General features: G+C 36.0%; 2 protein-coding genes across 2 annotated transcripts; one reads left to right on the forward strand and one right to left on the reverse strand.

Annotated features, from left to right (window-relative positions):
* Positions 1 to 5049: 5049 nt before the first annotated feature.
* LOC113323205 (zinc finger CCCH domain-containing protein 14-like) lies at positions 5050 to 8282 on the forward strand. The gene is made up of 3 exons (XM_026571482.1): positions 5050 to 5373; positions 6213 to 6273; positions 7249 to 8282. The coding sequence occupies exons 1-3, from the start codon at positions 5298 to 5300 to the stop codon at positions 8030 to 8032; spliced, it is 921 nt and encodes a 306-aa protein (XP_026427267.1). The 5' UTR covers positions 5050 to 5297; the 3' UTR covers positions 8033 to 8282.
* Positions 8283 to 8979: 697 nt separating this feature from the next.
* Positions 8980 to 11483, reverse strand: LOC113321121 (GATA transcription factor 18-like). Its single transcript, XM_026569005.1, has 4 exons — positions 11424 to 11483; positions 10625 to 10950; positions 9446 to 9856; positions 8980 to 9349 (listed from the first exon to the last, which is right to left on the reverse strand). The coding sequence occupies exons 2-4, from the start codon at positions 10928 to 10930 to the stop codon at positions 9257 to 9259; spliced, it is 810 nt and encodes a 269-aa protein (XP_026424790.1). The 5' UTR covers positions 10931 to 10950; positions 11424 to 11483; the 3' UTR covers positions 8980 to 9256.
* Positions 11484 to 12202: the final 719 nt, after the last annotated feature.

The raw sequence follows: 12202 nt of genomic DNA on the forward strand, positions 1-12202 counted from the left end.
TCTTACAATCCTGTAGTATTGTTTTCGCGAAAGACGACTTTTTCGTTGATTATTTAAGCAATGCCACGGTCCCTGGCTCTATCTGCATCTCGAATTTCTTGTGGTCAGCATAGTTGAACTCACTTGAACCTCCTTCTAATGCTCGTTGGTCTGCGGCTCTCGCTGCTTTTGCAGCTTTCTGACCACCTCCTCTTCTTTTCTTGACGTTGGTGTTAATGTCTAGATTAGTGTTGTGTTGTTCCTGACAACTCAGAGATCCAGTTCCACAAGGTGAGAAAGCGGGCCCTCCTTTCCGAAAATCCTGCGAGATTGGACCATGTGGTGATCTTGAAGGCACTTGACCTTCCAGCAAGTATGGATTAAACTTGTTAAGCACCCTCAAAATGGTGAAACAAGTTTCATATTGAAAGCTCGATATGTGGGATCTTTGCCACTCTTCCCGACATATTTGTTCCACATCCGGTTCGCCTTCACCACTTCTTCTGTTGTGCCACATTTGAGTGATCTAAGCTACATATTCACTAACGGCTACTGAAATTGCGTGAAAACGATGACACAACCCTTCGGCATCACGTCTATTGGTGTTACCGGTTTCTTCACAAAATTTTGTAAAATCTTATCATAAAAAGTTTTTTTTTCTTGATAAATACCATTGATTTAATCTAATGTATATAATACATAATTTCTGCAAAGTGACTCGTCTGCATCCATCGTATACTTGACATCACGAATTCTTGTGTTTCTTGGTTGTGATTGTGGTGTATTTTGTTGTGTTTCTTGTTGTGATTGTTGTTGTGTTTGTTTTGGTGTTTGTTTTTGTGATCATTGTTGTGAGGATGCCATATTTTTTAGAAATGAAATTTATAGAGATGAGATTTTTTCTGGTAGATTGAGTTGATATGAATAGTTTTGTTTGAAAAAAAATAAAAGGAATGGTATGAAATTGTGTAATTTTGAGGTAGTGATGAAGAAGGTGTGAGTTTTAAGTCTGGAGATGAACTGAATTTATAGGGAAACAAAAAGGAGCAACAACCTTTGGATGGAATGAGCAGTTGGCGCTTTTATGAAAAACGCGGCGCGTTTAGAAAAAACGCTGGCGTCGGAAGTAACAACGGGCGTTGGAAAGACAAGCGCCAACGTTTTGGGGTCACACGCCAGCGTTGGTACCAAGCTCGCCTGCTCTTACATCACGCGCGTGCTACAAGTTCCATATCACTCAACAAACCAACAAATTTGTTGGTTTGTACATCCATTTTTCATGTTTGTTGAGTCCATAGTGGGATCAAAATCAACAAATCCTTGTTTTGTTGAGTCCATAAGAAGTGCTCTAATGGTTGGAATGGTGCAAAAGATTATGTTCAGAAAAATATTTTAGTTTCATCATCTTAGCCCAAGGCGCATCAGGTTCTTTGAACATCCTCCGAGCAAGCTTTGCAAGGAGAGCTTTGTTCAATTCAGCAGTTCTCTTAATGTTCAATCCTTTTAAGGATTTATGTTTTGTAACAGTTTCTCACTTTTTAATATGCCCTCCTTGTTTTTTGTTTCCCCAAAATGTTTTTGAATACCGTCTAATTTGTCTATAAGCTTTTTTGACATTGGAAATACATGAAGCCTGAATCATAACAATCTTACCTGGTTGATTAAGATTCTTCCTCTTCTAATTTTGATAATACATCATGAACTTACCCTGCAAATGACCAAAAGACTCCAATTTGTTTCTTTGAATAAAAATAGGGATATCCAGATACTCTGGCAGTCTGATTTTTAACGCAATTGTCCATTTTGTTGCTAAAAGCTATACCATACTTGTAAAGATTTATAGCTTGCCCAGAGTACTTACTAAACCTCTTAATTATATAGTCATCTATTTTTAACAAGACTACTAGTAGTAACTTTAATACCTTGTATCCGAAAACGTGCTCTTCAAAAAGTTGGTACACCTATTTATTTTTGAATGGTTTTCCATTATGAATATATCTATATTTTAATCTAGCATTTTTCTCCTACAAAAAAAAAAAACCCAAGTTAGAAATCTAACAATACAATAAATTCATATACATGTAATTTATAATAAATCTAACACTTACAATATCCTCAATTCCCCATCCGCTTGCATTATTTTCATGCAAATTTCGTAAGATACCAACATAAACTTTGTTTTTTTCAAGCTACCAAATCTATTTTGTAATTTGTGAACAGTTCTACTATTTTTATCCCCAAAAGTGTTTACATAGGTGTGGATTACCCTCTCCCAAAAGATATTTGACTTTTGATCCACTCCGGAAACACCATCAAGTGTAATGCTTATCCAAGCTTTGGTAATGGCAATGTTTCCGGTTACTAAATATTTTGCCATACTTGCAACAACAAAAAAAATTATGAACTGGAAGAAGAGATGGAGATGAATATCCAATGACACTTTCAGGGGAAATGGAGAAGAAAATCTTGAGATTGAAATATTTTGGTGTGGTTTGATTCGAGAAGAAGAACCCAATTTATAGAGAGAATTCAAAAAACTAGCCACTGAAATGCTATTAAGATTGGCGTTCAAATGTGAAGCGCTGATTTAGAAGTGTCGTTGAATTTGAGAATAATAATGTTTTTCCCAAAACCTATACAAAAACGAAGACAATTTCTCAATTCCATACTTAGTTTTTTTCTAGTATTTTTCACTTTCTACTCTTCAACAAACAATGAAAATATAAAGTTTAACAATTAAAATAAAAATAAATTTTATAGATCATGATATCTTGATAAGTTACTAACATATAGAAGTCCCAAACAATTCTAAAAATATTACGAAAGTTCATCCGGAAGCATAAAAATATAAATACCTCGTTCTTCTGGTGGGTAAACATCGGTGAGATCCATTTCACCATCCGATCCGTCAAGATAATTTTCCGGAGGACGAGGAGATTCCGGTGGCGTTTGTTCATATATGAGTCCATGTTGTGTTCAAATGTGTTAATAGATCTTCGCGAAGTTGGAGAAAGGCCTCACCATTCCTTAACACGTTGTATGACCTCGGTATTCCAGTAACTTGTGGAATTGGTTGGTTCATGACTTTACCCCAATCCAAATCACGTTTTTCATTCTCAACAACCATGTTATGCAAAATCAAACAAGCTTTGATAATATAGTTTAAATCCTCCATTTCCAATACACACCCGATTTTTTCGTGTTTTTTTATTTTGAACTTGTTTTGGAGAGTTCCAAAAGCCCTTTCGACATCTTTTCTCTTTGCTTGTTGATATATATTGAAAATCGAATTAACATGTTGATTAGGGAAGAGAATTTTAAATGACATTGGTTTTATCAGTTGGGTCTATACTTTTAGCAATATGTTTTTCTTCCCAATCATTTCCGCTCAATTTTATATAGTCATCTGTAATCTATATAAAATCATCAAATGAAAGGCATATAGTCACACAATATGCTCAAAATTGATTACATAATCTAAAGTAAAACATGTTAATTCATGGCAATTTCATGATATCTAACCTCTTGAAAATAAGAAAGCATGCAAAATAACTATGTTGATCTTCTAAGCTCTAAGTTTTCATGTCAAATTTGTCATATTTGGGTTCAACAGTCATATCATTGTTCAATCTTTCAACTATTTTTATCAAATCATGGAAAAAAGGGAGAACACAAATTAACTTACCTCTTTTTTGATTGTCAATCAAAATAAGAAATTGAAGTATGTAGAGGTTCCTTATCAACCCAAGAACAAATCCTTTGAAACAGTTGAATTGATTAGATTCGTAACAGTGAGAAATCAAAAGGAGGGAACCTAGGACTTTTTTTCTTTTAAAGTAGAAGAAGAAGAAGAAGAGAGTGTTTGAGTGATTTTGAGAAGAGAATAGGTATAGGAGAGTCCGACGGTTTTCAGTGTTGAAAACCAAAAACACACTATTTTGATTGGCGTAAAGTGTTGTTGATTCGCGTTGGACCGTTGACCAAGTCAAATGCCATTCAAATTGTTATATCCTGGACGTTATTTTGTTTAGCGTCAAACACCGTTTTGAATACGGAGAGTTTTCATGAATAATTTCAAATAGTGAACTGGCATGGAAAATGGATGATGAAATTCTTCCACGATAACCTTGATCATAGCATCAAACTGTTTTTTCTCAAACATTACTAGATGAAGTACATTGGATGGTTCTAGTTTTTGTGGAGGGATGAATAGTGAATCCGATTACAACCAGACCAGTCAGCAGACCCATCGTACATATACGGCAATACCTTAAAGTCCAGAAAGAAAAGAAAAGGGTAATTTGGTCTCACCAGCCTAGTTAGCAATTCGTGATTCGGCAAACGTACGGAACGGCAAACGTACGAGTATTATACGGTTTTGTAAAATCAAGATTCGGTCTAAAAATCGGTCAACGGGACGTGATTCGTCATTAATTCGGAACGGCATACGTACGTGTATAATTCGATTTATAAATGTGAGTTCGTTTTTGAAAATTCGGTATCTATATATAACAAATAATTTGTATTTATAAGGTCATAGACCAATTTTTACGCTATGTGTGAGTTATTTAAGGAAAAAATAAACTCAATATGATGATATTAATAATATATACAACATTAGTTATCCAAAAGGACGTCGTATGGTGGTTTAGATGCTTGGTTAGTGAGTTTGAGATCTCTCTCATCTTCACCTTCAAATCTCTTCAGTCGTTTTTGTTTCATAAAAATTACAACACGTCTAATATTTGGTCGTGTATGTTCGGGAGGCAGTAAAGCCCAAAAAGTGGAGTCTTTGAAAAGTAAAAGCTAAAGAATTTATGGCGAATTAAGCGGACGTATCATTCGGGATACGTAAAATTCGTGAACGATTCGCGAATAATTCGGGAATGCCACATAATACGCGACTTGGGTTCGGAATTGCAAACGTACGCGAATAAGACGGTAAAATTCGTGATACGGAAAAATTCGCGAATGATTCGCGAATCATTCGCGAACTTACTAACTAGGCTCACCAGTATATTAATTAAGTCATGGTTGGTCCATTCGTTAAAATAAAAAAGGCTTCTTGAACTTGTTTCTTAATTCTTTATCCTAGTATCTCTCTCTCTTTTTTTCTTCGATATCTCGTTCTGCCTCCCTCTCTTTGTTTCAGATCTCTGTCTTGCCTCCCTGTCTCGCTTTTGCCTTCCTAGGGTTTTACTTTAATTCCCCTCTTACTCACTAAATTTAGGGTTTCGCTTAATTTCACACCCTCGTATTTCATCTCTTTTCAGTTTCGTATTCTTTAATTCAATTCATCCATAGGTATAAGTATAGTTATGGAACCAGCTCGCAAAAGAGGTAGACCTGATGCTGCTTTTAATGGTAATGGCGGATTCAAGCGGAATAAACAAGGTCTGTTCATCTTATTAATGGTTATTTTTTATGTTTCAATTCTAGGGTTTTGTTTTCATACTTGTGTTTAATTTAGTATTATTATGCTGATTTTGTGTTTTGTTGTGGCTTATTTAGTTTCTAAGGTTTGGTTTATCTCTTCTTGGATTTCCAATTTTATTTTTTCTAGTGAAAATCTTTAGCTGCGATTAGGTACAACATTGTACTTGTTTTGTTGCTGTCTTGGACAGAACAGATAGGCAGAACCTAACCTAATGTTCTGAATTTAACATTTTTTATTGTTATGACTTCTTTCAGCTACCTCCTTCACCCATATAACTATATCATCCTTAACCCATATAATGGGTACTGTTTTGTTTCAATTTTCCCCCTTGTAAAAATCATATTCACAGAACCCCATACCTATAAGCATAAAAAGAATGAACTTATGGCAGTGGAAACAATAGTTGTTCTTGTTTGGGTGCCAGAAGGCTTTGTTCATGGTGCAACACAAGTTCAATATCGGAAAGATTGAAACGTAGAATCATGTCTTTCATATTATTATGAAAATCACCTTTTAAAAGATCTTATAGTAAACCTTTTATCATCTGTATACTTCACTTACCTCAAAACCAATTGTATAAGAAAGAAAATGTAAAGCGAAAGAATTAGTTTTAGGTGGAGCCTTGGAAGTTTTGGCTACTATACATTCTTTGAATTGATAATTATATTTTTGGTGAATGGAAAATTTGGAGAAACAGGTAAAGAATGACTGTGTATTCAAATATTAATGAATTGATAATTATTTTAATAACTCACGCAAATTTAACAAAGGGAAAGTAATTAATGTTCTACAACAGAAATGGAGACCTTTACACCTGGTATAGGAAGCAAATCAAAGACATGCACAAAGTTTTTCAGGTTCTAATCTTAACCTGTCTAATATACAACTTGTGTAAAATTCTGTCTATTGCAAATTTTGTAACTCTTAATAAAGTTATATTTTACATTTTTCACAATATAAGATAATTTATCAAGGCTAATCACTTGGGAATCTTAATTTGTGGAACAGGTTGAAATCTTATTTGCTTTAATCAAGATAACAAAGTAATTGTCACAGAGAAAATGGTTGATTTTCAAGTTGCAGTCATATTTAACCACTTTTGCCAGGAAATCTGTAGCTCAAATGCAGTTTTTTTTTTTGGAGGAAAGATGTCGTCTTAAGGATTATCTTGTTTGGTGGCTTTCGATTAAAAATATCATTAGTATATTGGTTTAGATAATACGATGAATGGATACTGGTCACTATTACCTGGTAACAGGCAAACAGACAAAAACACACATAACATGATGGTACTAATGTAACCCGTATATCACTTGGCCAAGATTTACTTATGCAAGTGTGCAACTGTGTACATCAAAACTGATTATATTTTCTTAGGAAGATATAGAACATCTTGAACTGTCAAGGTGAGACATGTAGATGTCTTTTAGTTGCCTGTCTGTTATTATTAAGGAAGTACCTCACATTATGTAGGACGCTACCAAAAAAATTTCATCCATACTCCAAAAGACAAATGGATCTATATTTGCAGCCAAACCAGATCCGTGTTCAGGTCAGGCAGTTGGTTGTCAGGCTTATGACTTGTGCAGGAGAAATGGTCGTGTATATTTTGTTGCTGTAGAAAACAGGCTATTGATGGGACTTTGTATGTGGTTTAATGATTAGCAATTCATGTCGATACATAGTCTAAATACTTAGTGTGTACTAGTGTACTAGTTATTTTGACTTTTCTTAAGACGTTGATACATAGTCTAAATACTGAAACCTCTCGTTATTCTTTAGTGTAAATATGCATTTTGTCTCTGATCTGGTAATTATGTTTTTGAATGCAGTACTTCGGGGTGTCCATTTGGCGAGGGCTGCCACTTCCTACACTATGTACCTGGTGGTATTTCTGCAGTGTCTCAGATGACCAACTTAGGTGGAAACCAAACTCATATGCAACCTTCAAGACATGCAGTGGGCCCACCACCAATGACACCTGATATTACATCTCCAACATCTGCTAAAACCCGAATGTGCACCAAATTTAACTCTGCAGAAGGTTGTAAATTTGGGGACAAATGTTATTTTTCTCATGGAGAGAGGGAATTTGGGAAAGCCCCGTCGTACGAAGGATCTTTGGCCCCTTCTTCACATATGATGGGTAGGATGCCTAGTAGGTACGAGCAACAACCTCCACCACAAAGCCTCGCTGCTGCAGCAAGCTTTGGTGCCTCCGCAACTGCTAAGATCAGTGTAGATTCATCTCTTACCGGAGCAATCATAGGGAAGGGTGGTGTAAATTCAAAGCAAATCTGTCGTCTGACTGGAGTGAAGCTTGCAATACGGGAGCATGAATCAGATCCTAACTTGAAAAACATTGAGCTTGAGGGTACCTTTGATCAGATTAAACAAGCTAGCGCAATGGTTCGCGAATTAATTGTTAATGTTGCTGCTGCCACGGGACCCATGAAGAACCATCATCCTCATGGAGCACCGACACCTGCATATGGGCCAGGAGGTAACAACTTTAAGACGAAGATGTGTGATAACTTCGCCAAGGGGTCATGCACATTTGGGGAGAAGTGCCATTTTGCACATGGTGCAAGTGATTTGCGCAAGCCTGGAATGTGACGCCCTTTCCTTTCTCTATCTGGTCCAGTTTTTGTTCTAATTTTTCATCTTGTCAGTCAGTTAGGTTTCTACTGATGTTTTATTTGTAGTTATGTAAATCCTTCTCTGAGGCTTTATTAATTCCTAGAGATTTAGCAGATTTTCTGTAAGGTGAGGATATGACAAATATCAGTAACAAAAGATTTAACCCTATCATGCATTTCTGATGGTTAAATTGATTATCTAAATTGGCAGTATGACTTTAGTTGAACCCCATTAGCAATGTTTTTTTAAACTCATTTCCGGCCGGTGGAGTCAAAGTTGCACCAAAGTTACCGGAACCCTCGGTCTGTGGGTTGATTACTCAAGACCTTGTGCAGCCCTTGGTGGACTTGGTGTATTGTAGGTAGTGGTATATGCAAAAGGCGCTCAACGGTTGGTGATGGAGCTGGGCTGCGCTGACATTGAATTTTTTGGGTGATTGAAAACATAAGTACTTTTGGGTTTTAAAGCTATCTTCCAAGTTTGAAAATGCAGCTCGTCAAGATAAGGGAATTTTTATTGTAGTGTGAGAATCAGTTATTGTAAAATATTTACGCTAAGATTGCCTCCAGATTGCTTTGCGCAGAGTTTCTGCAGCAAACTGCTTAGAACCCTTTTGCCAATGTCTGTAGTCATGAAATGCGGCCAACTAGCCAAGGCCTGGTGGTATTTGTGTAGTTTGAAAATATTTGAAGTGCACCACAGATCAACTAAATGAAGTCCACAAGTGACGTTTTGCACACCAGAGGAAGCACTGATATACTACGGATTGCCAAGTGACAGCACAAGAACACAACATTGACCTCTGCCACAGCACCTTCCATCTAGGATACCAAAATCTAGTTTCTGTGGGGGTGTAAGTTTAGAAAAAAGAAAACGTCTGCAGATTAATAGAATCCACGAGCCATTTCTTGTAATTTATAATGTTAAGCTAACTTAGCTGAATCAACAACATATGTTGGGCAGAAAATCATTCAGTCATTCAACGCATTATGCATATAACCAAACAGATTAATAACTAAGAACGAAACAAAAGATAGATTATTGGGAACTTATCAACTAAATCTTCAGATTAAACTACAGATTGATGGAATTTCAACTCACATGGATATTAGAAACATCTGTTGAAGACTAAATCTTCAGATTAAACTCAATAAAGAACACCAAAATCAACTTGAGCTTTATTAAATTCCTGATACTGAACTAAATCCTATCTCCATGAATATTTTTGATGACTCCAGCTTTAACCTTCTTCTGTTCCTTGAAAAACCTAATCCCACAAGCATTGCACAGAGTCTGAAAAACAATCACCAAATCAGTAAAGAATAGAAGTAAAATTTACTTAATAATACAGTAAAAGTAAGTTTATCAAAATTAGTGAAAATTATTTACCTTCAACCCGTGAGGTCCATTTCGCCACAATGGGGTATAAGTCGTAAAGCACCATTGGCACAGCTTTGGAGCACTTGGAGGATTGGGACCAGACACTGTTACTCCAAAAATCGCTACTGAACTCATTATAGATCTATTTGGGTAATTCATGAGAAAAAAGTTTTCAACTGATGCAGGGTCCGAGAAATGGTTGCGCATCATAGAGTTTGATAATAAGGAAAGACCACCTCCACCTCCTCCACCTCTTGTGTTTGTCGCTCCATTAGCCAACCCAAAGTATCGAACATTGTTGATGTTGTTGTTGTTCAAGGCAGGGTAATGGTTATTGTGACTACTCCTAGCTCTCCACCCTGCACTGTTCAGTTTAAGCCTTTTTGTTTCTGGGCCACTACTGTTTTTCAAAACCGTTTCCTATTCAAGAAAAAGAAACATGTTACAATCTACATAGGGGTACAATTCTAATGCATTTATTTTTCCTGGCAATATGGCGTTGTGCATCAAGGTAATCTGAGGATGTTACGCCATTGGAGCCCAGACCGATTGATAAAATAGCTTAATTAATACACAAACGAACTGAACAGAAAACAATGACTCCGAGTCAAAGTAATCGATCAAGTATAGGAACGTATTGACACGTGTTGTGTTTGCATGTAACCATTTGGACCTGGCATAATAACCGTCACTGCAATACTCATGGGTCTCATCTAAATATATGATTCAGTTTGTCCATTACTGCAAACAATCCGAGCATGATTACTAACACCTTATTGGCTTATGTTCACGAGGTAAATACCTATATGATTTAACCATTAAACATCCATCAAACTGTTCTGTTTTTTTTGAAGCATCCATCAAACTGTTCATGAATACATGCATATAGCTACCATGATCATCAGATTATATAGATGGTTGAGGAAGTGCAAAGAAAAGGATCCATTTTCATTAATATATACCAAATCCCAATGTACTACTCTATCTGTGCCTGCATTGGAATAACCTGTTTTGCACGATTCATAGGACTCATCAATAGTCGATCAGTCGACCACATTCTTTTATGTAAAGCTCTAAAAATGAAAATCAGGATTTCTGGAGAAGTACTCCATAACTTAATCTCGACGATCAAACTTGCATTTGGACTTATATGTCAAAGAAAAAGAGATTAACGTTAGTAGTACTTACAAGTGAACGAGGAGGAGTTAATGCTGAAGAGTCTGATACATCATCGTCATTAACAGGTATGGAATTGAGATCGATATCTCGAATGGCTTTCGATGAAGACACATTTGAAAACTTGGATTGTTGATGCGCAGTAGTAACATGGTTATTATCAGCACTGTTAATTAAAGCTACTACCTGACGCTTATTTGGAACAGAATTTAAATGATCCCTAATGATGGATTGATCAATGGTACTTATAAGAAGGTTGCTGTTTCCCATTATCGGTCGACTATTTAAGGTAGTTCTCTTGTAGGGTTTGAACGCCATGGATTTTTCAACCTGCAGTACTAATGCAAAATTGAAAAAAGGAATTAATGATAATGTTAACCATAAATGGGAATAAGTACAGATGGATCTAAAAATGTAGCAACGTTAGTATAATCCGACACACAGAAGTGTCCAGCTGGAATATGGTAACAGCTTCTATAGTTTGTATACGTGTATTAAGAAAGATGATTTAAACTAAGATTAGTTTTGTTTTCTTTTAAGATTCATCTGAAACTCATGAAATATCCATTTCAATATGAAGAAACTAATGAATATGGAGATTCTCATTTGTTATCATATTGAAATCATTACGTTCCATTGATAGTTGTAATGTGATTCTAATTTTACTATATTCGGTAAAAAATTGATTATAGTACCCATATTAAGATCATGACTGAACATCGACCATTCACAGAAAGAAAAACTTTAGAGAAAAACAGCTCATGAGATTATAGCTCTACCATAAACCTCAAGTAAGAGAAAGAGAGACTACCTATGGAGGCGAGTTGATCAGTCACAGAGAGGGATCCTTAGATTTTCACTGAAAAATATCAGAAGACCATGATAAATGAGCCTATTGTTTCTCACCCCTATTTAAAGGAGGAGAAAACCTTTGGTTTAAAAAGTTCGCAAATCTATTCTGTAAACCAGGGGCTATTGATGTTAAAGTACATTAGACATTGAAAAATGTCAGGGTTAGGGCTTTAAGAGCGTCCATACTCCATAGTCATGAGACGGATTAAATACCAAATAGCATGCCAAATCTGATATAAAAAAGTTGGTTTTCAGACGTGTGACACATCGCTAACAGATTATAATTTAGTCAGGCGCACATAAATAACGTCCGAGTGCTGACGTTAATTAAAGTACCGTGTGATGGTTGGACGTATAACATGCGCCTAATTTAAACGCTCCTTCTACTCTCGCCCTATACCAAACGCTACATCTATGAACGCCTACTCCTGGACGCTACTTCCACTCATACCTAACTCTAGACGCTCACTATATTACCGTCCCTCTACATATGGATGTAGTCTGCACCGGCGACTACAGTAGTAGCAAACCCTAAAAAACTAAGACTAAATCCTGTTTGACCATGACTATGGACACTCTTAGGGAGAATTAATAAGTACTCTCTTCGTTTCCATAAATGGAGGGAGTAATATTCAAGCTTAAATTTGAACCTAATAAATAATCACGAATGTATGAATCCCTTAAAAAAATGGAAGGTCAAAATTCATCATGTTTTCATCACCATGATCAAGCGATTTA

Source organism: Papaver somniferum, chromosome 11, assembly GCF_003573695.1.
Source record: "Papaver somniferum cultivar HN1 chromosome 11, ASM357369v1, whole genome shotgun sequence".
Classification (NCBI taxonomy): Eukaryota; Viridiplantae; Streptophyta; class Magnoliopsida; order Ranunculales; family Papaveraceae; genus Papaver; species Papaver somniferum.

Excerpts from the sequence above, each read along its gene's own strand:
- LOC113321121 (XM_026569005.1), bottom strand. The coding sequence starts at position 10,930 with ATGGCGTTCAAACCCTACAAGAGAACTACCTTAAATAGTCGACCGATA. Across the intron at positions 9,857-10,624 it reads TAACTCCTCCTCGTTCACTT|GAAACGGTTTTGAAAAACAG; the intron begins GTAAGTACTACT and ends TTTCTTGAATAG. Across the intron at positions 9,350-9,445 it reads ATGGACCTCACGGGTTGAAG|ACTCTGTGCAATGCTTGTGG; the intron begins GTAAATAATTTT and ends ATTGTTTTTCAG.
- LOC113323205 (XM_026571482.1), top strand. The coding sequence starts at position 5,298 with ATGGAACCAGCTCGCAAAAGAGGTAGACCTGATGCTGCTTTTAATGGT. Across the intron at positions 5,374-6,212 it reads ATTCAAGCGGAATAAACAAG|AAATGGAGACCTTTACACCT; the intron begins GTCTGTTCATCT and ends GTTCTACAACAG. Across the intron at positions 6,274-7,248 it reads ACATGCACAAAGTTTTTCAG|TACTTCGGGGTGTCCATTTG; the intron begins GTTCTAATCTTA and ends TTTTGAATGCAG.